General features: G+C 57.9%; 10 protein-coding genes across 10 annotated transcripts; 9 read left to right on the plus strand and 1 right to left on the minus strand.

Annotated features, from left to right (window-relative positions):
* The first annotated feature begins 168 nt into the window (after positions 1-168).
* F5144DRAFT_102470 (armadillo-type protein) lies at positions 169-3,397 on the plus strand. Its single transcript, XM_066782083.1, has 2 exons — positions 169-2,047; positions 2,303-3,397. Exons 1-2 carry the CDS (start codon positions 309-311, stop codon positions 3,285-3,287), a joined length of 2,724 nt encoding a protein of 907 aa, XP_066646135.1. The 5' UTR covers positions 169-308; the 3' UTR covers positions 3,288-3,397.
* Positions 3,363-4,318, plus strand: F5144DRAFT_102509 (uncharacterized protein). Its single transcript, XM_066782084.1, has one exon. The coding sequence runs from the start codon at positions 3,507-3,509 to the stop codon at positions 4,128-4,130; it is 624 nt and encodes a 207-aa protein (XP_066646136.1). The 5' UTR covers positions 3,363-3,506; the 3' UTR covers positions 4,131-4,318.
* Positions 4,319-5,088: 770 nt separating this feature from the next.
* Positions 5,089-6,912, plus strand: F5144DRAFT_485097 (uncharacterized protein; the record flags this gene model as incomplete). Its single annotated transcript, XM_066785485.1, has 4 exons — positions 5,089-5,108; positions 5,301-5,764; positions 5,831-6,217; positions 6,800-6,912. 4 exons carry the CDS (start codon positions 5,089-5,091, stop codon positions 6,910-6,912), a joined length of 984 nt encoding a protein of 327 aa, XP_066646137.1.
* Positions 6,913-7,056: 144 nt separating this feature from the next.
* On the plus strand, positions 7,057-8,262 carry F5144DRAFT_102667 (uncharacterized protein). Its single transcript, XM_066782087.1, has one exon. It carries the CDS (start codon positions 7,295-7,297, stop codon positions 8,102-8,104), a length of 810 nt encoding a protein of 269 aa, XP_066646138.1. The 5' UTR covers positions 7,057-7,294; the 3' UTR covers positions 8,105-8,262.
* Positions 8,263-8,667: 405 nt separating this feature from the next.
* Positions 8,668-9,558, plus strand: F5144DRAFT_590024 (WW-domain ligand protein-domain-containing protein; the record flags this gene model as incomplete). Its single annotated transcript, XM_066790114.1, has 2 exons — positions 8,668-8,913; positions 9,022-9,558. 2 exons carry the CDS (start codon positions 8,668-8,670, stop codon positions 9,556-9,558), a joined length of 783 nt encoding a protein of 260 aa, XP_066646139.1.
* A 669-nt stretch (positions 9,559-10,227) lies between these two features.
* Positions 10,228-11,479, plus strand: F5144DRAFT_101916 (ubiquinol-cytochrome C reductase hinge protein-domain-containing protein). Its single transcript, XM_066782080.1, has 4 exons — positions 10,228-10,405; positions 10,583-10,778; positions 11,000-11,113; positions 11,179-11,479. Exons 1-4 carry the CDS (start codon positions 10,319-10,321, stop codon positions 11,241-11,243), a joined length of 462 nt encoding a protein of 153 aa, XP_066646140.1. The 5' UTR covers positions 10,228-10,318; the 3' UTR covers positions 11,244-11,479.
* A 2,052-nt stretch (positions 11,480-13,531) lies between these two features.
* On the plus strand, positions 13,532-15,505 carry F5144DRAFT_483084 (major facilitator superfamily domain-containing protein; the record flags this gene model as incomplete). The annotated part of the gene is made up of 3 exons (XM_066785371.1): positions 13,532-13,972; positions 14,194-14,655; positions 14,720-15,505. 3 exons carry the CDS (start codon positions 13,532-13,534, stop codon positions 15,503-15,505), a joined length of 1,689 nt encoding a protein of 562 aa, XP_066646141.1.
* A 98-nt stretch (positions 15,506-15,603) lies between these two features.
* F5144DRAFT_102422 (uncharacterized protein) lies at positions 15,604-17,519 on the minus strand. Its single transcript, XM_066782082.1, has 2 exons — positions 17,086-17,519; positions 15,604-17,025 (listed from the first exon to the last, which is right to left on the minus strand). Exons 1-2 carry the CDS (start codon positions 17,154-17,156, stop codon positions 15,702-15,704), a joined length of 1,395 nt encoding a protein of 464 aa, XP_066646142.1. The 5' UTR covers positions 17,157-17,519; the 3' UTR covers positions 15,604-15,701.
* Position 17,520: 1 nt separating this feature from the next.
* F5144DRAFT_102421 (uncharacterized protein) lies at positions 17,521-19,243 on the plus strand. The gene has a single exon (XM_066782081.1). The coding sequence runs from the start codon at positions 17,686-17,688 to the stop codon at positions 18,775-18,777; it is 1,092 nt and encodes a 363-aa protein (XP_066646143.1). The 5' UTR covers positions 17,521-17,685; the 3' UTR covers positions 18,778-19,243.
* Positions 19,127-21,520, plus strand: F5144DRAFT_483423 (acyl-CoA N-acyltransferase; the record flags this gene model as incomplete). Its single annotated transcript, XM_066785391.1, has 5 exons — positions 19,127-19,187; positions 19,250-19,254; positions 19,306-20,422; positions 20,601-21,047; positions 21,243-21,520. The coding sequence occupies 5 exons, from the start codon at positions 19,127-19,129 to the stop codon at positions 21,518-21,520; spliced, it is 1,908 nt and encodes a 635-aa protein (XP_066646144.1).
* Between the last annotated feature and the right edge of the window lie 2,542 nt (positions 21,521-24,062).

A 24,062-nucleotide genomic window follows, 5' to 3' on the forward strand; every position in this document is an offset into this window, starting at 1 on the left:
CTCCATGGTTCTGACAGCAATGGCCTAACACTGTTTCGCGGCAATCCGACAAGAGTGTGCGTGCTGTTTTGTGTCCGCTACTGTGCCATCCTCCTTCTGGCGTTACTTTCACAATCCTTTCTTTTTTTTCTTCTAGCATTTACAATTTGCATTGGCATTCGAGTTCGGTTCGTATTGGCATTGATTGGCATTTCCCTGGGCGTTCCAGAACGGCGCGTCTCCGAGACACCGACACCGCAACCTCGGGTGCGCATCTGTTGTCTCGCATCCCACGGCAACACGCATCCCTCATCTAAACAACAGCAGCCATGTCCTCCGTGACCGGCCTAAACACGATGCACGGTCTCCCGGCATCCTCAACCTCACATCCACCACCTACCGATACCGACGCCGACGCCGTACCGCGCCACCATCAACGGTCCAAGTCATCGGTGCTGCGCTCGCTCATGGGCGGCGGCCACAAGCGAAACAATTCGGACGGCTCGGCCCTACCCTCCGCTCCTCTTGTCGCGCCGATAGCCACAACACCAGCCTTCCACATGTCACAACAGAGCCTCCCCCCAAGCAGGCACAGCGGCGTGTTCCACGTCGGCTTTGACGCGGCAGCCGCAGCGGCCATGGAGCCACAACGATACGCCCACGCCCTCGGCGAGCTGCAGCAGAACAGACAAGAGCGGTCTCCCGAGAGGCGAGGGCGCGACCGGGGCGGCCGGAGTGACCAGCCGCCACCGGCGTCGCCAACAAAGACTGGGTTTTCTACCATCTCGTTGAGGGCCTTTGGAAGGGATAGAGACTCGAGCAAGCCGCCCAAGACCAGGGACAACTCGCCGACGAAGCCCAAGAAGGCCAAGTCGGCGACCAGCCTGGCGGCGCTGATTCGCCCCAAGTCCATGAAGAACTTGAAACAGTTGCTAACGGACGAGGGCGACGCCCCGACCAAAGAGAAGGACAAGGAGAACAGGTCGCCACCCAATTCGATGGGGAGCGACCACTACACCAGCCTGGCTCCGCCTACCCCCATATTCGCGCAATTTGCATCACCGCACTTCGGGCCGCCCTCGCCACGCCTGGAGTCCCCTGTTGACATGCCCATCAAGAGCGGTTACCCTCCCGCGGCCCGTGCCGGTGCGCCAGCACCATCCCTACAAAAGAAGCCACGTCCAAAGTCATTCCAGACCTACATTAGCCGCAAAGAAGACGACACGACCAAGGGGTCGACCGGGTCGGGCGGTAGTGACAGCCGCTCAAAGCGGCTGACGTGGGGGAAAGGCAGCACGTCGTCAGCAGCCGCGCCCCGGCCCATGATTGGATCTAGGAGCAACTCGTCGGCGCCGGAAGCTGTTACGCCAGCACCCGAGATGCCCGCCATCGACCCCAAGGACGTCGCCAAGCATCTCGAGGCCATGCTGGACCGCCGAAACATCCCCGAAAACCAGCGGTACAAGATGCGAAACCTGAGCGAGACCATCAAGATGGAGTTCATCCGGCAGGATTGGGCAGAAATGCAGGCCAAAATGGACCGCCCGCCCTCGCACGACGGCAAACCGCGAGCGGGGAGCGGAACTGGTCCGCCGGCCACAGGTCTCCCCGAGCAGCAGCCACAGCTGGACGAAAATAACGGCGGAAGCCCCGCCAAGAAGGAAAAGAAGAAGCACGGCAGGGGTCTGAGCCTAACCATCGTCCGGGGAACCGGTAACAAATCCAACAATCCGGCCTCGCCCGCCAAGAAGAAGGGCGACAGCACCCTCGGCCGGCACTTCCGCACCAAGTCAACCGAGAGCCTCGTCAGCGAGCCGCCGCCCTCGCCTTTCTCGTCCAGCTACGGCAGCAGCTTCCTGGCCAAGGTGAAGGGCCAGCAGCTTCCCGGCGACTTCGTGGCATACCTGCAAAAGGTGCACCAGCCGGAGCTCGTCGAGGTCGGAAAGCTGCACAAGCTGCGCCTCCTGCTCCGCAACGAGACCGTCGCCTGGACAGAGGACTTTATTCGCCAGGGCGGCATGAAAGAAATCGTCGAGCTGCTACACCGTATCTTGGCTGTTGAGTGGAGGTACGTCCCTCTTTTTTTTTTTTTTTTCTCTTACCCGTCTTGTCCATTTTGGGCTTGGTCATGCGACCCTGCATGGTGTTGCTGCTGCTCCTGCTGCTGCTGTTTGCTGCTGCGGCGACGGCACGGCGGCCTGCCTGCCGCCGTGTTGTCTCGGATACAGCCTTCGGAGCAGCCAGGGGTCCCGGACCCATGCGCACTTTACCTTTTCCCCCCATTCCCCCTCAGCAACGTGGCTAACGTCCCCCCGCCCCGCAGGGAGGAGCATGAGGATGCGCTACTGCACGAGAACCTGCTGTGTCTCAAAGCGCTCTGTACCACCGACATGGCCCTGCAGTACCTCCACTCTATTCACGCCACCCTCTTCCCGGCCCTGCTGCACATGATTTTCGACCCGGAGAAGAAGGGTCCCAGCGAGTTCACCACCCGCAACATCATCACCTCCCTGCTGCTGACCTACATCGAGTGCGCCACACCCCAGGAGCGCGCCACCCGCGCCCAGACCGTGCTCGGCTTCCTCCGCGACCCGGAGCCCAAGGAGGAGGACCGGCCCGTGGACTTTGTGCTCGAGATGCGCCGCGAGCGGCCCTACCGCGTCTGGTGCAAGGAGGTCGTCAACGTGACCAAGGAGGTGTTCTGGATTTTCTTGCACAACCTCAACATCGTCGCCCTGCCGTCCGCCGATAGGAAGACGTCCTCCTCCTCAACCACCTCCTCCTCGGCACGCGACCAACCCCCGCTCGACCAGCTCGCCTACCAGGCCCGGCACTTCCCGCAGGAGCGGCCCCCCGTGCCAGCGGCCCCTTATGTCGGCGGCGTGGAGTGGGACGCAACCAACTACCTGGCGTCGCACCTGGACCTGCTCAACGCGATCCTGGCGTGCGCGGGGCCGACGCGGCACGAGCGCAACGCGCTGCGCGCCCAGCTGCGCATCTCGGGCTGGGAGCGCTGCCTCGGCGGCAGCCTGCGCCTGTGCAAGGAGAAGTTCTACGGCGCCGTCCACGACGGCCTGCGCCGCTGGGTCGCCGCCGCCCACGATGACGCCTGGGACGTCCGCGACGTCCGCTACGGGCCCCCGCCCGAGTCCAGGGCCAAGCGCGCCCGCCCCGCCAGCCCCCCCAAGAAGCTGGCTCCCCCGACCGCCACCCGTGCCGCGGCCGAGGCCCCGCCTAGGATCGAGATGCCTAAGCTGGACTTTGGTGGCTCGGGCGCCGCGCGTTCTAATGAGCCGTGGTTGAGTTGATGCGGACATGGAGGGAATTATATCATGTAAGGGTGGGCAGAGCTTCTGAGCTGGGAACAGGGGGGGGGAGGGGGGTAACGCTGCTTCTTGTGCTTCCCTCCCTCTCCTTCCCCAACACTTGATGAGTGGTTAACCTACTGCTGCCATAACAATCTGGCGGGTGGCGTGATATCCTTGGGACCTGTTGCCCGACCAGCAAGGGCGAAACCTAAATGGTCAATGCTTCCGCATGGCCGTTGGCTGGTTCCTGTTTCTGTTTGCCGCAGTTTCCGCGCTTATCAGGAAAAGGGGGATCTCGTCTGTGTTCTTTCTTTTGCGCATTCCTGGGCCCGCGGAATTGTCGTGGTTGCTGGCCACGACCAAGCTTTACCGCCATTCAAGCGAAGCCCAACGGTTGGTGGTGGCGAGATGAGCCCGCGCCAACACCTGCTACCATTTCTCTCGCCGACAATCCGCGATGGAATTCTTGGGTCGATGTTGGTTGGAAGGGTACCGTACCGGCAAGGGGCATGCATTTACATTGGCAATCGGGATGTTATGGGCGGATTTTGGTTGGGTTTCCTTATGTCGCCGCCCCCCCTCCAGCCCCTTTTTTTCGGGTCAAGTCTCATGTTGTTCCTCAATCTCAGAGAAGAAGAAAGCGGGGGAAAGGGAAGAGAGGGTGTGTGTGTGTGTTTCTATTTGTCATGGTGGCGCTCATTCCAGGGGGCTTCGGCTCGGGACAACGCCAAGGGTGTTGAGATAATGAAGCTTATGACTGTATGCATAATGAGAGACAAGAATCTCGATTTCATCCTTGGGATCCTGGTGAACGGCGAGAGGTGTCTCTGCTGTGTTACGTGAGTAACTCAGCACATGATACCGCTCTGACTCAGATGGTGGCCTGAGACCACGACGGCTCGTGTTGTTGAACGTAAGGAGCAATAAGCATGCGCTGACCTTGGGCTGCCAACATAGAGTCATCGGGCTCGACTCGACAACCGTAAGCCCTGCATAAGTCCCTAGCCGGTTTCTTACTCGCTGGCACCGCGGTGTCCCCCTTGTCTCGTCCTCGACTGCTGTGTCCCTCTCGCGTGCTCGGAGAGTGCCCAATCGGAGCTCCTAGCCAGCCGGTGATGAACAAGTCACGAGGGGATGCCTGGGATGGCTTCTCGAAAAGGAATTAGAACCGACAAGGACGTTCTTTGCCTCGACAAAGAGGGAGGCGGCCAATGGGCTAATGAATACCCCATGTCATGAGACGTTCGGCACAGCCGCGGGGAAGGAGGCCGGGAGAACAGGCCAGGCAAGGGACCAGAGCGGTCGGCGGAATACCCCCGCCCGAGCTCAGAAGAGAATCGATGATCTGTTGTCGCCGACCGATCCCCCGTTTGGATGGACCGATGGTTGGTCCACATGTTCTCGATGCTCGCGCGGAAACGCCCTCCTGACTAGCTTGGTGTGTCAGAGAAAAGTCTCAACTCATCATCACCTTTCACCGTGGGCATTCTAGGCCGTGTACAAAGTCGTGGAAGCGGCCTATGTCCTCAATATCCGCTCGTGGTCTAGTGTAGCAACGGAAACGATGGGGGGTTCCTCATCAGACGCTCACCAAACAGCGGGACCCGCCGAAGTCCTTTTTTGCACAAAGGGCCCTTTGGCTTTGTTTTCGTTGTCTCGTTGAGAGAACCGTTTGTGAGCGATCGACTTCAAGACACCTCACCTCGTAAGAGTGATCCCGAGGGATCGGATGCAGGGGCCCCGTTTCAAACCGGAGTGACCGCCCCAAACCAATTCTGGGCGGTGGTTGCCGAGGGCAGTCATGGCCAAGCCACAGTGCAGGTGCATATCCTTTCCGGCCTTGAACCACACTGGAGCAGATGATAACCGTCTTTGGTGATGCTGTCTGACCTCAAGTTTGGTGGGCTAGTAAGTAGTAGAGCGACCTGGAGCCGGCTCCCCAAGCTGCAAAAGCTTCGTATTCTGTGTGGAATCCAGACCTTTCCAGATAGTTGGATGATGTTCCTCGGGCAGCCGGCTAGCACATTCGAACCATCCACGTGCCATCTCGGCCCAAGACGCTGCAGCTGGCTTTTGGGAGCAATTGGCTGGCGGATGTCTGCAAGCATGCCAAGCACAGTCTCGCCTTGTTCGGCGCCATTGGCAAGCAGAATTTACCCAGGACCCAGGGCGAGACGAAGAAACCGACAGCGCGGGCGTTGGGCCCTGTACTGGGACTGCACAAGTATGCGGTGGGAGTGGAAAGCTCACGGCAAAGTCTAGCCGGAGTCGGGGATGGAGTCCAGAAGTGGAACTGACCATGACGAAACCGGCGAGCCGTCAAGACGGGCTGCCTGTTATGGAACATGAGAGTTGGACTCCAACCCCCATTCGATTGCTCAATCGAAAGCCGCCGTTAGGCACCGCAAAACACGGAAGGGACCCCCAATCCCACGATGGCCGCGGCATGTCTGGATGTAAACCAAGCGTGCGGAACGGTGAGTGTGAACTGGAACACAACTGGTTGGGCATGTCTCGTAGCTGACAGAACTTCAAGTGTGTAGCGCGGATCGCCGATGTCTGTGACCTGTTCTTGGGTTATAGAAGCAGGAGCGCACAAGAACACTGTACCGTAGTTGGAGCCCGAGGACGCCGCCTTTCGATGGACGGGGAAGCTTTCCCCGGCCCCGTCGTCCTATCGAGCGAGCGTATGGTGTGGTTGAAGAGGGACCGGCCGAGCTCCGGCGGGTGGGGCGAGACGGTTCCCCTTGCTTGCCTTATGCTACCGGGCGGTGAGAAGCCCGGACAGTTCGGGAAAGTGCTTGCGGCCCCTGTGCTCAGAGTGCAGATTGCGCCCATTGATAGGCGGCGAGCCGACGGCGACGCAGGGGAGCCGGCGGTTCCTTGGAATGGCCGTACTCGGCAAGGAATCAATACCCATAACGATGCGGGTTAGCCCTAACTTCGGTTGACTCGTCCCGAAAGTGCTGTGGTCCCTGGCCCGCAGTCGGCAACGCCGCCTTGTGCTTTGCTGTGGCTTTGGCATTGGCCACGACCAGGGTGCGCTGAACTCGGGGATCCAGCCATGAGGTCACCGGTGGCATCAGCTGGTTACCGAGCCGTGCTGAGCCGTGCTGATTGCTTCGATGAAGGTGTCCGGGGCGCTGGAGCCACATAATCAGCCTCGATGGCTCTCATCATACGAAGGAGTTTAATGACGTCTCAACGAGGCATGGGTGCTGAACGACAGGGGGGGGGGGGGGCGGAAGGAAGAACTTGACGTCCCACTTGTTCACAAACACTGTGCTGTCCGCCTCGATGCAAAGATCAACCGAAACAAACAATGTGGCGTACTGCCTGGACCGTAGTGTGCTTGCTCGTCACCTCGTCGAGACCAACTCGGGCTGCGGGATCGGAGGCTGTGTGGCAGGTGTCGAGTCGGCGTCCGCCCGAGGAAGAGCTTGCGAGTATCGCAGAGTACCAGCGCGGGATGAAAAAGCAGAGTTATCATGGCTCGACTGCTTCATTGACAGCTGTCCCATCGGCAGTTGAAGTCGAGACGAAAGACGGGCGACCAGCGCTGCTTCTACAAGCCACCTTCCCGTGCAAACCTGGAGCGCGGGAGTTCCGTTTCGCTGATGGGTAGAAAACATCATCCCGTCCTAAGGCATGGCGGTGTTGATAATAGGAATCACGATCTCCGGACGTGTAGGTAGATATTTTGTAATGCGAACCGAAAGCTGTGGGAGGTCGGAATCGTGGGACAGCACAACTGCAGCAAGAAGTGCCAGCGGTCCCGTGCGAATGTGGAAAAAGCACGGAATTCGACGTGAGCTGCAGAAAGCAAAAAGAACCGCTCATCCCTTCTTTCCCTTTTGGGTTTATCATTGGATGACCCCCAGTCTGGACGGAAGTTCTCCGAGTCGTTCCTGCCTGTTATTATTTTTGCTGTTTTCGAAACATCCGTTTGGCAGGAGCCTCAGGGCAATCAGAGCAATCGGAGCAGTTTCCAATTTCGTAGGCCGACCATGTCTAACCGCTTCAGTCGAGTTTGCTCATGTTTGACTACAGATGTTCTTCCTTACCTTCGGCAACTCCATGCTTACTACCTAGGCAATAGGCTATCGCTTTCGAATTGTTTAGCTAGGAAGTCGAGTGCCGAATCGACGGGAGTGGCGTTTCCGAGTCTTTTGGACTGGGACCTCCGTTTAGGATTTTGTCTTATTGTTAGTTCTTGGCCTTTCCCATCCAATTTACCGGGAATTCCAAATCCAACGCCGCCGTGGTGGTTGAACTTGAGATCTCCACGCCCTGAACGACCACGAACGGGTATGGCCGACAAGTCCCACACTGGAATTGGATCCACAATTCAACCGCTGCGGGCCCACGGGCTGTTAGCGCGGGGTTCCAAAGGCCAGGATAGCACGCCACGCCAGGGCTCCTGGCCCGCTCTTACCCATGCCCCAATGTTCTACCCTGGCCCTGGAAACATCCTTCAAGTTCCCGACCATCAAGCTCTTGGGACCACCCCGCAGAACACACCACTGCAGAAGATCAACACGCGCGCAACGGCCTACACAATATTCGAGCACGTACTGTGTGCTGTCAATCGCGCGCCCGCCACGGATCGGCCCAGCACCCGTTTTCTGATCCATCCGGGCACCCCGAGGGGCGTCGTCCTTAGCTCAGGTGCTCAGGTTACCCAGGCCCGGCAGGACGGGCTCTCGAAGAGGTTGGGTTCCAGGTTGCCGAGGCGCATCAAGTCCCGCATCTCCATCGACCCAGGTATTCCACGCATCCCGGCGAAGAGGCACTCCAAGAGGGGCAGGCAAGTATAGGCTGTGAGCACCTCCAACAAATCTGGCCCACACCAGATACTACAGCCGCCGCAGAGCACCCAAACTTCTCAGATCTCGGCCCTGTTCTGCTGCAGGCGGCACTGGTGCGGGACGAACTGGTCGCTCCCCTTTTTGTGCCGCTACTGTTTGAACCCTGCGCAGTGGATGGGTTGTGGATGGGCTAGCGGGCTCCAAATCTGACGAATCGAGACCCCATCGAACGGCCTCTGTGGGACACCCAGACGACACACCTCTGCGGGCACAGCGGGCCATTCTGCGGCCACCTAGCTCCAAGCTACCTACCCGCCTCCTCAACATGTCAATAAAGTAAGTGATGGTTTTAATATCCCCATCCCCAGTCACACCCTCTCGTACGTCTCTTTTGCCTTTTCCAAACCCCGAGATCCCGTCCTCACCTCCCCTGGCGCGCGCTTGTTCCCAGTCGCAAATCGCACCCCTTGCCCAGCCCTGCCCTGTCCTGCTCGCCGCCCCCCCCCCCTTCCAAACAAACCCCCCCTTGGCCCCCATCTCTTCGACTCCCCGCCGCCTGTTGCCGCCGGATCATGGCCGACCAATTCTTGGCCGAGCAGCACACATGGACGCTCTTTCGAAATTCCCAATCTGACGAAGAGGACAGTTGGGTCATGCTAACCCGGGATGGCGAGATTGTTCCCATCCCCGGCGAGAAGATACTGCATACTTCACGGCCACGCGTCAGCCTCGAGGTAACAACACCTCGGGAGCTTCAAATCACCGACCCGTTTTCTCTAAAATGCGACAACGGCATCGCCTACATCACAAACGAGCGGGTAAGTACACCGCCCCGTCACCCACTAGCTTTCTTGGGCTGGTGGTCCAGGGACCGCGGTCTCTTGGCCTTTTGAGAGTTGGGTGGGAGCTAAGCTGACCGGCCGCAGGTGATCTTCCTACCGGCGAGGCCGAGTGAGGATTTCAAATCCTTCTTCACACCTGTACTGAACTTCTCCGACACACATGTCCAATCATCGTGGATCGGCCCCTGGAGCTGGGGTGGTACCGTGAGGCCGGTTCCCGGCGGAGGCATCCCCATGCATGTTCCCCGGGTGGACGTCAAGTTTGTATTCAGGGACGGTGGCCACAGCGACTTCCAAACCAAGTTTGAGTGGCTGAAAGAGCGATTGAACCATGCGCAGGAACTGGGTTTGATACCTGCGCAGAACCTCGAGCCTCCGCCACCGTACGAGCTCAACACCGCGGAACCATCCTCGTCTGGGACCTCCGGTAACACCCAGGCCGGCACGCAGCAGCAACAGCAACACCAACCACCGCCACAGCAACAGCAGCGACGGCAACAACCGCAGCAACCGCCCCAGCCTGCTCCCGACGAGCCGCCCCCGGACTACGTGGAGGCGCAGACCCAGGCCATCAGCATACAATACGAGGAGCGTATGCGGGAGGAAGCCGAACGACAGTGAAGGCCCAGATGATTTTGTAGTGGATTGTCTCGGAATTTTACGAATCGTGTTATTTTTTTCTGCATTGTTTTCTTCGTTTGCCTCTTGTTGCTAGTTGCACGGCATCCGACTGTTGATACCATTAGTTTCCGAATGTTTCTGTATCGCATTTCGTTTCATCTGGTCCGCGGTGCGTAATGAAAAGGGAAGGAGGTGCTGCATCAGCTTTGGCGGGCGTTCACCAACATAGACCCGGTTTTATAATTGCTCTCCGAGTCTCTCTCGGATACCTAAAAGAAGAGTTAAACCGTCCCCGTCCATGGGAAACTTGATGAGGGCACTGTGCCAAAGACTTGCTGATCTACTCGGCGCTAGAGAGCCTTGCGGCCCCCAAGACCGTGAGCTGGCTGTCAGCTTCTGCAGCTTATCATCATTCCGCAGGATAGGCACATGGGCTTTGCGTCATGATGCAACCTGGCTCGGAGCTCATTCAATAAGGCTCCTGGAAAAGAAAAAGAAGCTCGAGCCGCCTCAGACCAGCAGCCTTGGCCTGGGCCACGTGATGGGCGGGATTACCCGGAGCTCGGTCGACCAGTAACGCAGCCAATCAGGCACTGCCAATTGGAAGCCCGGACGGTTTTCGCTTACCCGATTTTTGCGAGAGCTCCAACGTCGAGCGATTGTGATTGTCGACTTGAGCAAACCCCGTTCAGGCGCACCCTGCCCACCCACCTTCTGCCATTGATACCGCTTGCCGCCCCCTTCCGGCCAGATCGAAACAATGGGTTTCTGGGACACCATAACCGACCTCGTCGAGGCGGCCACCCCGTGGGCGACGGCCGACGCCGAGGCCCCTGCGAAGGACCTGGTATGATTTGATGCGTCACTTTCTCCGCTTGCTCCCCGGTTGGGCTCGCTCGCTTGTCTCCCCTGTCCGGAGCATCCCACTTCAACTTGTGATAAGACTCCAAGCTACAGCAGAGCTCAAGGGGGAGAATTACCTGTTTGTGGCACCGTTGCTGACGGTTGAATGATACCTTCACAGCCCGAGGAGACCACCGCCGATACGACTACCAAGGAGGAGGAGAGCACCAAGGCCGAGACCGAGACCGCTGCCACAGAGGAACCCGCTGCCGAGGAAGAGCCCGCTGCTGAGGAGGAGGCCGAGGAGGAGGCCGAGGAAGAGGAGGAGGAGGAGGAGGAGGAGGAGCCCGTCGACCCCAAGGAAGAGCTCGAAGAAGGTGGGTCCCAACCAATACTATCACCAACGTCGCCGTTGCCCGTCGCCCGAGTGGTCGAGATGTCATTTTCCCCAAGGAGGGAGGCCGGATTTGTGGGAATCGTGCTATCGCTCTACCCCCCGGCCCCTCCGCAGGGCTAGCTTGTTGCGACCAACAACCAGCCCAGGGGTTATCACCATACCCGACATATTGGCCGATGCTGACAATGGAACCATGCATAGAGTGCCGGAATTCCAAGCAATGCTCCCCCGCCAAGCACCACTTTGACGAGTGCGTCGAGCGCGTCACCAGCGCCGAGTCCGAGGGTGGTGCGAAGGAGGACTGCGTTGAGGAGTGTACGTCCCCCTTTTGATCTGCCACTCCATGCACCGCTTGATTGGTTGCTGACTCGAAGGCACAGTCTTCCACCTCGCCCACTGCGCCACCCAGTGCGCCGCTCCCAAGCTCTGGTCCGTCCTCAAATAAATCAAACACGTTTCTACGTGGGGCCGTCTCGCGAATTCGACAACGGCCAGATCCAACGGCTCCTCAGGATACAGTTGAAACGTTTTCTCATTGCCCGCATGGCTTCTATAGAAGGGAGGATGTTCCTATAGACGAAGTTGAGGGCGTTGGCTGGCTGGCTTAGTTGTCTGGGGTGGGATAGGGTCGACCCCCACATCGTGAGATAGGGTATTCTACAGGACGGTGGGAGCCCGCAACCTGTATAGTTGATCGGGTCTAGGTCTGTCGGGGGTTTCACCGGCCTAGACTTGTTGTACCATTACCCTCCCATCATCGTCTCATTTACGCCCTCGGAAAACAAATACCGATTACCACACACAATAGCCTCCGTCCATCCCTGCCGCCATTCACCCGCCACGGCTGTGTGGCTGGCTAGGTTTCGGAAATGCCTTGACAGCGCAACGCACGCGATTTCCTATCTAGTAGGGCTGCATGGCGCCAATGACGCCTCGATGGAGCTCGATCTACCTGCCGTCCCAAAGCCCAACCAGAGCAACGGCATGTCTCACGCCCCTTTCACACCCATCCCAAAGCCCAACCAGAGCAACGGCATGTCTCACGCCCCTTTCACACCCATCGGCGCCCAAAAAAGCAGCCCCCCTTACACCCCCCCTTCCCCACCTAACACCCAAGTCCCTCCCTCTACATAAAACCGTTCCTGTCAAGAGGAAGTCACATACGCCCGCCGCCGCCGCCGCCTGATCCTTGCCGCGTTTTTCTCGATCGGGCCGCCGACATGGTCTAGTATCACGTATCACGTCCTACATATGCGGGCTGCTCTGCATCGGTGTGTGTTGTCTCGGAGCTCACTTGTGAAAGGGGAAAGGGAAAAAAAGAAAAAAGGAAGAAAACAAAAGACAGGAATGACAGTGCGACAGCTCACGGCCAGCCTCCCCTTCCACTTCGGTGGGTGGGTAACCACGTAACGTTGGGTTTTGGGGTCTGTTGGAGATGGGGTCGTCGGTTTTGGTTATGGAGGGGGGTTGAGGGATGTGTGGGATGTGTGTTTTTTGCGTGATGTTGCGCTGTCATTGGTGGGCATCTGGGAGGGGGAGACGTCCAAAGAATTATGCAAGACCCCCGCGCCGCGCGCCTTGGGTTACACAGCGAGCACATGGAGGTTGGACTGTGTGAGAAGTATGGGCGGATGACTTGCAGTTTTTGGGGCTGGGCACCGGAAGGGGAAGGGGGGTGTTGAGGCGGGGGACGCTAGTGTGGGCTGGATATCTTTGTGTGTGATGTTTGGCGTCTGCTAGTGGTGGCGGTGGTGGTGATGGTGGTTGATGTTGATTTGGGTTCCGCCTTTGCCGGCGAAGATACCTAGATGTAGGTGGTTACGGCCGGAATTTTCCTTTAACCATTCGGCCTATCGCGGCGCAGCTAGGTCAGAGAGAGGAGATGATCTTGGATGATCTTGGATGATCTTTGATCCTACTAAGCCTTCTTTGCTTTTGCTCTATCTTGTTGGGTTTAGCAGGCGAAGAGCTCCGGGCGGACGAACAAGGGTTGACTTCATGCAATGTCGTCGATGGGAATGGACGATGCTGTGCAGATGCAGGGATCACCGTCTGATGCTTCTTTTGATATTTGGGGTCCGGCTGGTTTCGGTAATCTTTTCGTCTGACACCCGATCGGCCAAAAGCTTTATTTTCATGTCAGCTGGATTAGGTCATCCTGGGTAGTTAAGATGCTGGTTGTTGAAATTTACCACCATCGAGATAATGGTTGGAATAAGCTCAATAACAAGTCCCCTCCTGTGGCGCACAACTTCGGCTTCGGATGACAAGCACATCCAGATTTCATTGTTCGAGATCACTTGATTGACTATCGCCCATTCTGGAAGCCAGTCATGTGTGCCACCTTCCACGGCTCTTCAAAGTGCGGGGTCCTATTCCCCTTTCCTTGTTTGGATGCATCTAACCTGCCAAGAACGGGAGGGAAGGAGTGGAACTGGGGTAACAGGGAAGAGGAAGCCGAGGATCTGGGCAACACAACACAAGGTGGTGGTTCGGACAGTCGTTTCGTCTGAAGCTCGGTCGTTCCGCCCTCTGACGGCCTTGCACAGTATTATTCGCAAATTTCAAAGTATTATTTTGTAAGCCTTAACACCAGAATTGAGCACGGAGCAGGGATCGCGCCAGGGTTCAAGCACCGCGCCGTCGACCCGCGCTTGCGAATCCGAGCCCTCGGTTCCATGCCGTGCGACAGTGCGATTGACCGTCTTTGGTACCGGGCTTTAAAGGCTCGGTATGGCCCACGACTCTGATAGGGGGGAGCCAAAGCCGACGACACAGGACCTGAAGCCTCGCGACTCCGACTCCGCGCGCCCCAGCGCCAGCGAAATTGAGGACATTGGTGGCGACGCAATGGGCGGACATTCGCGCACGTGGCAGGAGCTGAAGGGGGAGTCCGAAGAAGCGGAAACGAAGACGGCCAGGAGTGCCAGCGGCAGTGATGATGGAGTCGGAAGCATAGGCGCGTCGAACGAGGCCGCTATTGAGATGAGTACGGGAGTGGCGCACGCGACACACGCGCCCTCTGGCCCCGGGTCGCCGAAGGCGGAAGCTTGTCGCACCGGGGCCGGGGCTGGGACAGAGACGGGGGTGGCGGGAGTCGAGTACAAGGTGTATAAACGGCGATGGTTTGGATTGCTACAGTTGACATTGCTGAACATCATCGTTAGTTGGGATGTAAGTGTCGTTTTCTCTACTCGTTTTTGACTCGACGGTCATCATCAGGCTGAGCGCGGATGTGTTTGTGCCGGCATGAATCGAATTGATTATTGGCCGGAAGTGCACAACTAAGCCTGGCCCGGCCGCCGTTTCTATGTCCGATTCTTTTGATTACCCTTAGGGTTTTGGAGTTAGAGAATATGATCCCATGATCTTATACTGACCGTCCTTCTCACTAGTGGCTCACCTTCTCCCCCGTTGCCAGCCATGCAGCGCGGTACTTCAACACTACCGAGACCGTCATTAACTGGCTGAGCACGGCATTCCTGTTCTCCTTCGTTTTCATCACCCCCGTGGTCATCTACGTGCTGCACCTGGGCCCAAAGAAATCCATCGTCACGGCTGCGGCCCTCCTGCTCGTCGGGAACTGGATCCGCTACGCTGGCTCGCATTCCAGTTCAGGGGGGCTCTTTGGGGTGGTTATGTTCGGCCAGATCCTCTGCGGCCTTGCGCAACCGTTCGTGCTTGCTGCTCCGACGCGGTATTCTGACCTCTGGTTCACCAACAGGGGGCGGGTGGCCGCAACGGCCTTGTCGAGTCTCGCAAACCCCTTCGGCGCCGCCCTCGGCCAGTTGATCGTCCCGTTTTGGGTTACCCAGCCCGGTGACGTCTCCCACATGGTCCTCTATGTCTCCATAATCGTAAGCTCCTCTACCCCTTCCATGGTTCTACCGCCCTACTGAACCCGCCATTAACATCCCACAGTCCTCGATTGGCGCAGTCCCTGCCTTCTTCATCCCCTCCCAACCCCCTACCCCAGTAGCACCCTCCGCCGAGACTCCCAAACTATCCATCGGCGCATCTGCCAAAATCCTCTTCAACCAGCTGGAGTTCTGGCTCCTCTTCATCCCTTTCGCGATGTATGTGGGGCTTTTCAACTCGATATCCTCCCTCCTCAACCAGATACTTCTCCCGCACGGCTACAACGAAGAGGAAGCGGGCATCGCGGGCGCGGTTCTCATCGTCGTGGGGCTGGTTGCCTCGGCTATTTCGTCACCTATTATCGACCGGACTAAATCGTACCTGCTTGCGATCAGGCTAGCCGTCCCGCTTATCGGCCTCTGCTACCTCATATTTATCTGGATGCCCAATACACGCGATGGCGGTGGCGTTGCCGGCCCGTACGTGGTTATGGCCATTTTGGGGGCTTCGTCGTTTTCGATGTTACCGATCGTCGTCGAGTACCTCGTCGAGTTGACGCACCCCATCAGCCCGGAGATCACGTCGACGCTGGCGTGGAGCGGCGGGCAGCTGTTGGGTGGGATAATTATCATCGTTTCCGGGGCGTTGAGGGATGGGGCGGACGGGGATCCGCCAGGGGATATGAGGGATGCGTTGATATTGCATGCGGTGCTCGGCTTGGTGGTGGTTCCGTTGCCTTTGTGCCTGGGGCTGTTTGGGCGGAATGAGAAGTTGCTGTTGAGGAGGGTAAAGTCGGATCAGGAGGCGAGGGACAGTGCGAGTACGGGACATGGCCGTGAGGGATTGTAATTTCGTGATGTGTGGCTGGCCACGGTTCACTAAAGGATCTTGGGAAGTGTTTGTTCTGTATTTAGGATGGATGATATCCCCCGAAATAGTGCGAGAGATAGTGGCTACGGTCCCTCGGCATTACCATTACAATAATATTTGCTTATATACCACGAACCTCTGCTCCACCCCCTACACTCCGCGGCCATCAAGACCGTCATTCCTCAGCCGCATCCGCCCTCTTCTCCCACCGCTCCCTCAACTCCTCCATCCTCCTCCAACACTCAGCCCCCAGCTCCTCAAACCCGGCCAACGTCTCCGCCGTCGCATCCACCGCACCGGGCCGCCGCCCGGTAAGCTTATGCTCCTGCTTCAACGCGCGCACCTCCTCGACGCGGCCCTCCCACCCCCAGCCGTCCACCTCGGTCTTCTTGACGCGGCACTCGCCCGCGCGGTCCGTACTAGTCCCCCACTTGACGCGCTCCGCCCGCGCCCCGTCCAGCCACCCCTGCTCCTGCAGCGCCACCCACACGGGCGCGCACGCCCCGTTGTACGCCGTGATCGGGTGCCAGGGCGAGCCCAGCCACCGCGCCACGTAGAGCACGATGTTGTACCAGAAGAACATGAAGGCGTTGAGGGGGAAGAGCGTGGTTTGCACGACGCCCGGGTGGACGAGGTAGATTTTGGGGGGGAGGGTTTTTGTGGGAGAGGTGGTGGTGGTGTTGAGGTATTTGGCGACTGAGGATTGGGAGGTCGGGAGTGTGGCGGTCAGCGCCATGAGGTCGGTTAGGCGCTTGGTGGATTCGTACGCGGCTTCGGTCTTGACCGCTTCGAAATCGTCTTGTGAGAGGCTTTCCCGGTCGCCCTCCACGCTTGATTCCCAGATGATACGGCCCGGTGGTAGGGTGCTGTCGGCAGGGCGCGTTAGCAGCGGCACGAGCCGCTGTGCGAAGACGTAGTGCCCGAACACGTTCGCGCAGAAGACCTCGCCCATCTGCTCCGTGCCTTTCTCCCCCTTTGTCCCCTTGATTGGGTCGATCTGGTGCCCGCTCAGGCCGCCCTTGAAGGTTGGCCATGTTGTGGCGTTGACGAGACCCTTGGTGAGGATGTTATGGAAGACCTTGGGCCAGTTGAGCCCATACCAGCCCCCCATTCCGGCATTGAAGATGATGGAATCTAGGCGCGGGATCTTGGTGTCCGAGATAGACACGAAATCATTGTCGTCGCTGGGACTGCTGACAGTTCCGGAAACGAGTTGGTTCGCGCATCGGCGGACGGAGGGTAGGTTGCATAAGTCGAGCTGAACGCTGAGGATGTGGACTCGGCGCGTGGTCTGTTTCGGGTCGTAGTTCGGCCCTGCGCGAGCACGGAGGGCTGTTGATGTTTCCGCAAATTCTCTGGCATGTTTCCGGAGGCCGTCGATCGTTTCTTGTGATTTCTTGATGCTTCGTGTAGTGGGGATCACAACGAGATGCGAGGAGAGAGAGCGGGTGGTGAGGTACTCGTCGATAAGGCGTTCGCCGATGCCAAAACCAATGCCGCTGCAGAACAAAACGTTAGAAGGGAGAGCAATTGGGTTTCTCCGTCAGGACAAGCTGTACCTATTCCCGCCCGTCACGAGGACGAACAAGGTGTTTTCGGCCGGAACTGTATCCCAAGGTGCTGGTGCCATGGTCGTGGTTGTTTCGGTAGTGGCTCGGTTTCTGGTCGTGAAATGAAACGTTCACTCCTATCAGCGCTCACTAGAGAGCAATTGCTGAAGTCGGGGGGATGATCTGGTCGGTAGCGTGGAAGCGTAGGGTCTCAAGGTGACCAGAGCTCTGGGCCGCAAAGGGGAAATTTCCATATTCGCGATTGGCGTCAACAGGGGCCATACATGCGTGTACAATACAGGGGTATGGGGCTGGCTGGAAAACAAGAGTCCACAGTTTCTACTTCGTATATCCCTCCCTGAGAGTACTTGTGAGCCAGTAAAGAAGACAAAATATGGCAGGATGCATTTTTGTTACTCCAACCCCACAGAACCTTGACACCTGCACAGGAGAGAAGAATAGAAAGACCACCCCAAGGTACATACAAACAAATTAAAGTAGGGCCCCACTTCCAACTGCCCCTGTCAGATCTCAAAAAACAGAACTGGGGTCCTGCCTGGCTTGGTGGTTGCTCACTTCCAGGTTGCATTCGACAATAAAATATCCATCATGCTGTGCATCATGGCCAACAAAATTCTAATATTTTCTGGGGCCCCAGATAGCAATTCTCTCGACTGGCACACAGGCGGGCTATTGTCGGGATTCCAAGACACCATCGCGCAGTTTACCGGGCTAACCACAGAGACCGGTCTACATCCCACGACCTCACCAGCGCCAGAACATGCAGCCTGGAGATCATTATCACTGGACAAGGCAACTGTCCCAACGGGTTTCTCCCAGCAGTATGACAGAGGTATTTACCACGGGCCCGAGGAATCTCCTTTTGGCTCCAGTCCCGAGTTCCTCACCACCGTCCCTTTGTCTTTCGACTCGGATGGCGACGATGTCGAGCAAACTTCCATCCTCTCACAGTTTTACGAGCATTCAGTTGTCCTTCACGAAGAGTTGTCTTCTTCTCAACTGATTTCACAATCAGCTGGGCAATCAACATCGTTGCTGAGCGACAGCACCTCCTTCCTGAGCGGCGATGGCAGCCAGCCAGGATCCACCAAAGGGCCAATATTGTTCCGTGGGAGCGACCTCATCGGCGACCTTAGGAGCATTCCGTCAGCGGCCTATCTCCTTAAGATCCATCCGCAAACCATGACCTATAACCTAATTGTAGGCATCATCTCCATCTCACAGCCGCGGGCCATCAAGACCCGTTGGGGTGCAACCAAATACCTAGTTGAAGTGCTCGTTGGAGACGAGACGAAGGCTGGTTTTGCTATAACGTACTGGCTTCCATACGACAACGTCGAAGACAGCCCCCTTGGCGGACTGCGACCCCGGGACGTCGTCCTCGTTCAAAGTGTGGCTTTCAACGTGTTCATGAAAAAGGTCTACGGATCTAGCCTGCGGAAAGATTTAACCAGGGTGCACTTGCTCTATCGATTGAAACTGGACCCTCAAGACACGGAGGGATACTACGGCACGTCCGACTTATCGTCCGCAGGTGGCGCCCACCCGCAGCTCGAAAAGACACGGCGAGTCCGAGATTGGGTGCTCAACTTTGTTGGACGGGGAAGCCACAACAGGGCCAAACCGGACCCCAGACCACGCTGGGACAAGCCGCCGGACGATGACACGCAATTGGCATGATGAGCGGTCAAAACAACCTTTTCTGGCTTCAGCCGGCCATCGTTTTGAGGTCCGGGTGCGAGAAGTTGTCAAACACACCCCACAAATCCCGGAGGGGCTCCGCCGCTCGGCTTCGTTGCCCGGATCCATATATGCTTGGCGACACGGATGTGGCTGTGGCCACGCAAACGCGTCATGGCAGAAATTGCGACTACGCGGCATTCAGGGGAGAGAAGCTTCGCCGGAACCCGCGGAATACATATAAGTTCTTTCCACTTTTCCCTGACATTTCAGTGGGTAGCGGCTTCGAAGGAGCAGCTGAGGCAAGATACTCGGCACGGCCCGGACGCCCAGGAGAGAGTTTCCAAGGATGATGAGGCGCACTCATAGGAAATCCAGGAACGGGTGTCTTGAATGCAAGAAAAGGCACAGTCAGTATATCCCCTTTATTTTGTAGCCCCTTGGCTTATATCTAACTGAAATGTCTCTGCAGTTAAAGTACGTCTTGTCTCGGTGTCATCTTGCCTTCGCAATTCGCTGACCTTGTAGTGCGACGAAACTCGCCCAAATTGCATGAACTGCACAACAGTCGACCGGAAATGCCAGTACTCTACTCCTTGGTGGGCTGCCGAAAGGTCGCCATCAGACTTATCTGTTAGTCCGCAGCCCCCATCTACAGGACCTGCTTCAACTTCGGCACCACCCTCTACGTCATTCCCATGGCTGCAACCGTCTTCTCCGGCCGAGGACTCGCATTCGCGGGTCGACATGGTCCACATGCAGCTTCTGCACCATTATACGGTTAGCCAAGACCTACATCCACTCATGGACACTTGTATGAAGGACATCATCATGAGCTTGGCCCTCCGGGAACCATACATCATGCATTCTGTGCTCGCCCTCTCAGCTCACCATCTCAGCGTGGTGCGGCCCGAGCAGCAGTCCTTCTATCACAACCTGGCCATCCAGCTCCAAACCCAGGCCCTCTCCATCTTCAACAGCATCGATGTCGGCCTCTACGGCGATTCGGTCGAGAAGCGCATACCGGTTTTCATCTTCTCGAGCGTCCTTGGGATTCATGCGCTTTGCGATATGCTGTCCTACCGAGATTCAGACGCCGATTCCGCCATATCCCGCTTTGTGGCATATGTAACCCTCCACCGCGGGATGCATACTGTCATGCATGGCTACTGGGAGGAGCTCCGAAAGACCGAACTCAAAGTCATCTTTGATGAGCTAGTGCCCCAGTGGTTCCAGCTGACGAGCGAGGGACGGGAATGCGACGATATCCGGGAGAGGCTCTCATCATCCATGAGTCTGGATGCGGAAGAACGGGAACACGCGCTTTGCGCCGTCGACCTCGTGCAGTGGGTATTTGATGCGAAGCCCAAACCGGAAAGCCGAGGTTATGTCCTTTGCTCTTGGGTAGCAATGCTCGGCAGGCCCTTTGTTCGAATGCTGGAGACTCGCCGACCCGAGGCCCTGGCCGTTCTTACATACTTCTTCCTAGCCATGTACCATTGCCGTGGGGTTTGGCTGATGGGTGGTGCTGGCCAGCATTTTCTGACCTTGCTCGCCGAGCATTTCCACGGCGGAGAGTGGTACGCATGGGTTGAAACCCCATACCAGATGCTACAGGACGCTCTGGAGAAGGACGCACTCGACTGTCAAACTCAGCCGGACGCCGAGGGTTTATCTTTCCATCTCGGGCCCGCCGACCAGTCGGAGACGGGGTGTTGACCGCGTGGCACCCGTCACATGATCACCTTACACCGCTAGCCGCCTTTTTAGTCTCGGACCCTCGTGGCAACGTGGACCCGGGGAAGCAAAGCCTCGACGCTTAGCTAGCTCCCGCTTTCCCATCGCGACATCCAAAAAGCGACGGTACATCGTTCCCGTCCCAATGGCTCGGGACTTTGTGGTCACCCGGCCCCAAGAGGCTGACGCGCCCCGCATCGCCGAGATCCACCTTGCCGCCATGGACGCCAACCCCTTGCTGCATGCCCAGTTCCCCGCCCCCGAGAGCCTCAAGTCACTCCTGCGCTTCATGGAGAATTACGCTCTCGAGCAGCTGCGCAATCCCGCTACGGGGTTCCTGGTCGCGCGGGATCCCGACACGGACGTGGTCGCGGGGTTTGCGAAGTGGGACTCACCGTCACACCCGGCGGACGGCAAGCTGGAGAGCGGCGATCTGCGGTATGTGGAAGGGTGCCGGCCTGAGTACCTCGACGGTTATGCGTCGCTGGCGGAGGAGGCCAAGAAGAGATGCTTCGGCGAGCAGGCTTGTTATTGTATGTGCTATCAACTTTCCTTCCCCCGTTTTTCCTACCATGGCGGAGCCAAGAACCACACCCGGCAGTCGTCCTGCTCCGGGTCGGGGGTCTCGATTTCGGCCCGGCCCGCTGCAGGCGCCGCTCCGATCTTTACCCCGTCCGGCCCGGCTCTCCGGCCTCGACGAATCCCGCGGGCTAACATCCACCGACTAGGCCTGAGTTTTGTATGCATCGACCCCGCCTATCAGGGCCAAGGTGCCGGCTCGCTCCTCACCCGGAAGATTCTCGCCATGGCTGCGGCAGACGGGCTGCCGGTGTACATCGAGAGCACGGGCGTTGCGGTGTCTATGTATCAAAGGCTTGGGTTCACAACTATCGACGGGTTTGAGATGAGGATACCGCGGCCTGGGCTTGCCGCGCTGAGCGAGATATATAGGGAGGAGTGCATGGTATGGTATCCTCCGCCGGCGCAAGACGGCAGGTCAGAGTAGAGAAAGCAGCGGATGGTCGATCGTTTAGAGTGCCGAGACCGTCCGCCCCGCCCCGGGAGGCAGAGGGCCCGGCAAATCTCATCAGAATTCGGCTTCTTTTGACCGTTATCGCTGCCGCGAGTTGGCCAGTGAGGACCGTTCCCGACCCGACTTCGGCCCTGGGACTCGAGAGTCGATGGATCAGTATGTAATTACATGCCTCGAAGCTCGCCCGAGCCCAATGAAACCCATTTATTTGCGGAGACAGTCCACCGAGGGCACGTGTTGACGGGGAAGCCAAAGCCCCAATAGCACGTCCACTATTTCCTGCAGCGGATAGGGATGTCAATGTCGGGATCGACATCAACCCTTTCTCTCCGCGATCTTCTTTATCGCACGCATCCTACCGTCGTGCTGTAGCACCCCGGGTATACCTGCCGCATAGGTCGCACGCAGGCAGGCGGATTTTGGGGGTGGGCGATTTCAGCCGACCGGCTCGAACACCGACGGACCGACACTGGGGTTTCCTCCCCTACCCTATCCCCCTCGCCTTCCCTGCATGTACATACATGACACGGGCCGGCCTGTTCTGGCTTCTTTTTTATTTGCTGACCGTTCTGGCTGGCCGATGTAGATTGGCGAAGTCGGACAAGGCCCCTCATGCGCAGGCTCTCTGCCGGCGCAGCCCCCCGCGGCCCCGCGGCCCCGGCCCAATCTCTGTCACTGGGGCAATGGTGGTGCTGATTGCCGTGTAACGCGAAACGCTCGACGCTGTGTTGGGTGTGTTGGATGTGGTGGTGTGGGTAGTGGTGCAGGGTGCCACCCCGGAACTTGGGCTCGGCGGTGGCGGGGGTGGTTTGAGCTTAACTTTTCCAGGGGACCTGTGGTGTGGTGTGTGTTTGGTGGTGGGGAGGGGCGAGGTGAGGGGTTGCGTTGCGCCTGGTCCTTGTCCTTGTTTTCTCCCCTCCTGGCTCTTTGCCGACTTGCACCCCAAGACGGGGACGACAGGCGATCTGTGATCTGAGGGACGGGATCTGCTGGGCGGCGAGACAAGCACCACGATACACACGACCATTTACCCATCACGCGCTTGGTGCGATCACTTGTGGTAAATTGTCATGTGTTTTCTGCAGCCACTTTGGGTCCAGCCCGTTCTTGGAGGCCGCTCTTCCTTTCCACACATAGTTAGGTAGTTACACCACACCACACGCACACAAACACATATTCAGAAACACACCACCATCAGCGGCTCCCGGCTGTGTTACCTTCACCTCTCGAGCCGGCAGGCACCGACACAAAAGCAGCGGTCAGACAAGCCACACCCAGCAACAAGACAGCTGAGCCCGCAGCATGCAATTTGCCAGGCAACCCCACTGTTGCTGTGTGCTGTGCATTCTTCCCGTCTGCCCGACCCTTGGTTTATTAGACAGTGAAGCACGACGATAAAGATTCGGAGCGGGAGGGACTGGGCTCGGGCGAGTCATTGGCTTGCTGCCATCTTTTTGGCCCCGGGCCGTTTCATCGTTTCGTCGTTTCGTCGTTTCAACGCCGTGTTTTCCGGTGTCGTGCATGGTACCCCGGGAATCCCAGGGCCCACTAACGCACTAACAGGCCGTTCTCGGATTTAGCTCTGAAAGGGTCTCCGGGGGGTTTTGTCGAGATCTGGTGAGAGATGGGGGATGGGGAATGGGAATCTAGCTGACTGGGGGACAGGACGAGCATGTGAGAAAGGGAATGAGACAACCAGGCTCTACAACACAGGCTTTGGGTTGCAACCGTCTTCTTTCTTCCTCTGATGAATCCGACGTTGACTCGGCAAAGGGGAGCCATTACGTGACGGGTATTCCCAAACGGGCGGGAATCCGGCTGGCAAGAGCTCGTCTGTGCGATTCTATTTGGTAATCAGCGCCCCATCCGCAGCGACGGTTCAACGATGGCGGGGGCTAATGCGGAGTGCTGCGGTGATGGTGCGAGTGACTCGAAGGTGACTTTGGCGGTGGAGGGAAGGGCGCTGGGGAACAAGCACTTGGCAACCGGGTTTGGTCGTCCGCAGTCGTCGTTTTGTATGTGGAGAGGTCGTCGGGTCGGTAAGGCAACGAGCCCCTGGAAGGCAGGCTGCAAGTCCCTGCAGGTAGCATGCACGCTGCAACGTTATCTCGGGCCTTTGCTATTAGGAATTTCAACGTGAAATAAATCGACGACATGATAAGGTGCCAAAAATGCCTGGGGTGTTATCGGACTGCATATGTTTTCTGCATGCCTCTTTCGGCTTCATCTGCATCCATGACGAAGCGAGGACAGCAAGAAGAGACGGCCTACTATTCGTACTGCCGTGTGTTCTCTACGACGGGACGAGTCACCACTCACTATCCACTCACCACCTATCTCTCCAATGCTTCGGCGGGACGGGTGCGCTGAGCCCGTTGGACGAAGGAATTGATCTACACGGAGGCGAAGCAGGCAAAAAGCTGGCAGCGATCTTGGGTATCTTGGTTCTCTAGCTCTCTTTGTGGTGACAACGCGCGCTTGTTGTTTCGTCTGACCGCGGGGAGATTGACATCAC

Source organism: Chaetomium tenue (assembly GCF_020726465.1).
Source record: "Chaetomium tenue strain MPI-SDFR-AT-0079 chromosome Unknown F5144scaffold_2, whole genome shotgun sequence".
Lineage (NCBI taxonomy): Eukaryota > Fungi > Ascomycota > Sordariomycetes > Sordariales > Chaetomiaceae > Chaetomium > Chaetomium tenue.

Excerpts from the sequence above, each read along its gene's own strand:
- F5144DRAFT_102470 (XM_066782083.1), top strand. The coding sequence starts at position 309 with ATGTCCTCCGTGACCGGCCTAAACACGATGCACGGTCTCCCGGCATCC. Across the intron at positions 2,048-2,302 it reads ATCTTGGCTGTTGAGTGGAG|GGAGGAGCATGAGGATGCGC; the intron begins GTACGTCCCTCT and ends CCCGCCCCGCAG.
- F5144DRAFT_102509 (XM_066782084.1), top strand. The coding sequence starts at position 3,507 with ATGCTTCCGCATGGCCGTTGGCTGGTTCCTGTTTCTGTTTGCCGCAGT.
- F5144DRAFT_102667 (XM_066782087.1), top strand. The coding sequence starts at position 7,295 with ATGTCTAACCGCTTCAGTCGAGTTTGCTCATGTTTGACTACAGATGTT.
- F5144DRAFT_101916 (XM_066782080.1), top strand. The coding sequence starts at position 10,319 with ATGGGTTTCTGGGACACCATAACCGACCTCGTCGAGGCGGCCACCCCG. Across the intron at positions 10,406-10,582 it reads AGGCCCCTGCGAAGGACCTG|CCCGAGGAGACCACCGCCGA; the intron begins GTATGATTTGAT and ends ATACCTTCACAG. Across the intron at positions 10,779-10,999 it reads CAAGGAAGAGCTCGAAGAAG|AGTGCCGGAATTCCAAGCAA; the intron begins GTGGGTCCCAAC and ends AACCATGCATAG.
- F5144DRAFT_102422 (XM_066782082.1), bottom strand. The coding sequence starts at position 17,156 with ATGGCACCAGCACCTTGGGATACAGTTCCGGCCGAAAACACCTTGTTC. Across the intron at positions 17,026-17,085 it reads CTCGTGACGGGCGGGAATAG|CGGCATTGGTTTTGGCATCG; the intron begins GTACAGCTTGTC and ends TTTGTTCTGCAG.
- F5144DRAFT_102421 (XM_066782081.1), top strand. The coding sequence starts at position 17,686 with ATGCTGTGCATCATGGCCAACAAAATTCTAATATTTTCTGGGGCCCCA.